At 49.7% G+C, this 3,053-nt stretch overlaps 1 protein-coding gene across 1 annotated transcript in view; it reads left to right on the forward strand.

Annotated features, from left to right (window-relative positions):
• Positions 1–1,557: 1,557 nt before the first annotated feature.
• SIM1 (single-minded family bHLH transcription factor 1) overlaps positions 1,558–3,053 on the forward strand; it is a 48,592-nt gene continuing 47,096 nt past the window's right edge. The window contains exon 1 of the mRNA XM_014964499.1: positions 1,558–1,732. Within this exon, the coding sequence (XP_014819985.1) occupies positions 1,558–1,732 (175 nt within the window). The remainder of the gene's footprint in view (positions 1,733–3,053) is intronic.

The raw sequence follows: 3,053 nt of genomic DNA on the forward strand, positions 1-3,053 counted from the left end.
CCCCTCGTTATGTGAGAGGGAGAAGCCTGGGAGCCGATAAAGGGGCTGGGGAGGCGGCAATGTCTGGCTGCCCGTCGGTGTGAGGAGCAGTGACAGCCGCAAAGTTTTTTGTTGTGTTTTTTTTTGGTTTGGGTTTTGTTTTGGTTTTGTTTTGGTTTTTTTTTTTTTCTTCTTTCCCCCCTCCCTGTGCCATTAATGAACCAATTAAAGAGTTGGGCTCCTCACCCCGGGAGAGCTCTCCTGCAGGCAGCCGGGCTCAGGGACTCAAGGTAGGTAAAAAAAAAAAACAACAAAAAAAACCCAACAAACCAACCCAGAAGATGACAACCCCAGCACAAACCGCCAGCCCCAGCAAGGAGTCCCAGTGATGTGTGGGGCTGGGCTGCGGGTCGCTTCCCCTCGGTGGAAAAAGAGGAGAAAAAAAAAATAATAGTAATTTGGTTGGAAAAAATGTGATGTTTGGGGGTGATTCCGGCTCGGGGCAGGGCCGGGCAGAGCGTCCTTCCCCTGGCTGGGGTGCAGCTGGGGTAGACCGCCCCCCCCTCCTTCGATCCCAGCTGGGGAATGAGGGGAGCAGCCGAGACGAGGGAAAAATTAAAAAAGAAAAAAAAAAAAAGAAAAAAACCCCAGAAATAGTCCGGGATGGGAAGCTATAGCCCCGCCGCAGGGCCGGCAGCGCCGTGCGAGGGGAGGTCCGGCCACCGCCGGGGCTCGGCGGGGAGGGGGCAGCCCTACCGGCACCGGTAACACCGACCCCAGCCTTTGCCGGGATCCGGTCTGTGCCTTGGTTTGGTGCACACCTGGGCCGGGGGGTGCGAGGGCTGTGGGAGGAGAGTGCGGGGCAGGCTCCGCTACGGGCGCGCTGGACGGGAAAAGATACTTCTTTTTTTTTTTTTTTTCTCTTTCTTTTCCCCTCTGGTGGGAGAAAATACTACACCCGCCGGAGGCTGTTTGTTGATTATTATTTCTCGCGGCTCCTCCGCGGCGTTTTGTAGCCGCTCTCTCACCCCAGGACTGCTCTTGTCTCCACAGAGGCTCCCGGGAAGGCACCCAGCGCCCTGGGAGGCAGCCCACGGCCGGCCGCTTCGGGCCTCGGATTGACAGCGGATCACGGCAAGAAACGGGATTATTATGACCCTCTTCCGAGGAGCTATGCTGCCCGCCATGAGTAGGAAAAAAGGCCAGAAATACCTCATTTGGTTGCTGTGTGGTGCGGCGAGCTTCTAGCTTTTTTATCGTTATTATTAGTAGTATTTTATTTTTCCTGCAGTTGTTTGGAGTCTCTGAGCAGCACTGGATAAATGCCTTTCCCGTCCGACTGACTCTGCTTTTCAGAGAATTATTTTTTTTGTTTTGTTTTGTTTTCTTAAGAACATCTCTCTGGTCTTCGCTACTTGTTTGCATTTTACGCAACTGAACGGTTTCTCAGAGCAATGGCCGCGCTCAGAATCACCGCCTGATGCTCCGCAGAGATGACTCGCAGCTGAAAGTTTCCCTTCCACCTTTGGATGAATCTCTGGAGTTTAAATTGTAGGAAGGAAGGGGGAAAAAAACACGATGAAAGAGAAGTCCAAAAATGCTGCCCGGACTAGACGGGAGAAAGAAAACAGTGAATTTTATGAACTGGCGAAATTACTACCCCTGCCCTCCGCTATCACCTCTCAGCTGGACAAAGCATCCATAATCAGACTCACCACCAGCTATTTAAAAATGAGGGTGGTTTTTCCAGAAGGTAGGTGGGAATGCCTATTCGCTTCTATTTCCATTCTGATTCAGGTATCGGTTGTCGCTTTTGCTTAAAAAAAAAAAGAAAGAAAGAAAAAGTAAATGGCGTGGGTCGGTGTGCTCGGAGGTAGGGTGCGCTCCGCTGTCACTTTTTTCTCTGGCGTAAATACTTTCCCTTCGGTTCCTATGACAGGTTTGGTTGGGGACTTAGGGTGCTTTTGTCAACACTTGAAGGCACACTGAGGTCCGGTGCTAAAGCAAACACGGGGTTTCTTTTCCCCCGGTCTCCCAGTAAGATGGGCATCCCCCCGCCAAGCACGTGCGTGGCGAAAGAGGGGACGATTCACCCCTATTTATAGCTATACTATGGGAGGCGGGGGAGTTAATATATGGGTAAATATTTACATAAGTCTATGCAAAGTCCTAAAGCTTTAGCTCAAGCCTGGAGCAAAGGTGCGGTTACAGGTACAGCACACGTTAACGGGCGTGCTCACACACACACGCAGCCTCAATAAATAAGGCAGACACACCGAATCGCATGGTGAATGGGATGTGTCTGAGGGTCATTAGGGCAGTTGGAGGGCGTTCATCCACCTGGGGAGTTTTTAACGGGAATTTTGTACCCGGGACATAACTCAATCCCCGCTGCAAACCCCGCACCCCAGCCCGGGCCTGATTCTCCTCCAGGGTCAGGCGACAGGAAACTTGGAGTTGGCTTCCACGCCAGCAGCGACAGTCCCGCCTGCCTGGCAAAAGCAGGCTCCAGCCTCCTGAAGCATGTCTTGCTTTTGAGTAGAATTAGGGTTTAAAGCGACCGTCTTGGGGCTCCCGTGCCAAGAAAAACAAACACCACAGAAAGTTAAGAGGGTCGGAATAAAGTTCTCCAGTGTTCTCGCTCTGTTGCTTTTAGAAGTAGGAAACGAAATCAAAAAATACTTCATTAATCTTTTTTTAGATCGGTCAATTGAGATATTGTCTGCATGAAAGAAAAAGTATTGAGAGCTTTTTTTTTTCCGACCGAATACCAAAATTCGCTACATCTTTCCTTGAAAAGAGTGTGTAGGTAAGAAACAGCATAACAAGGGCATGTCCCTCTGTTTCCTGCAGCAGGACTTTGAGTCGCTCGGTCGGTCTGGCCGATTATTGTGTTTTACAAATCAAAGTGAATATACGGCCTGTTTTGTCGGTTTGGGTTTTTTGCCTTTTTTTTTTTCTTTTTTAAACTTAAAAGTCTGTTCACAGATTAAGTCTGTGAACTATTGGTCCTAATCCTATATTTTAAAAGTAAACATACTATCGGGACTTTATTTGGACTGGTGGAGGTACCC

This window comes from Calidris pugnax, unplaced genomic scaffold (genome assembly GCF_001431845.1).
Source record: "Calidris pugnax isolate Ruff unplaced genomic scaffold, ASM143184v1 scaffold219, whole genome shotgun sequence".
In the NCBI taxonomy this organism is placed as follows: Eukaryota; Metazoa; Chordata; class Aves; order Charadriiformes; family Scolopacidae; genus Calidris; species Calidris pugnax.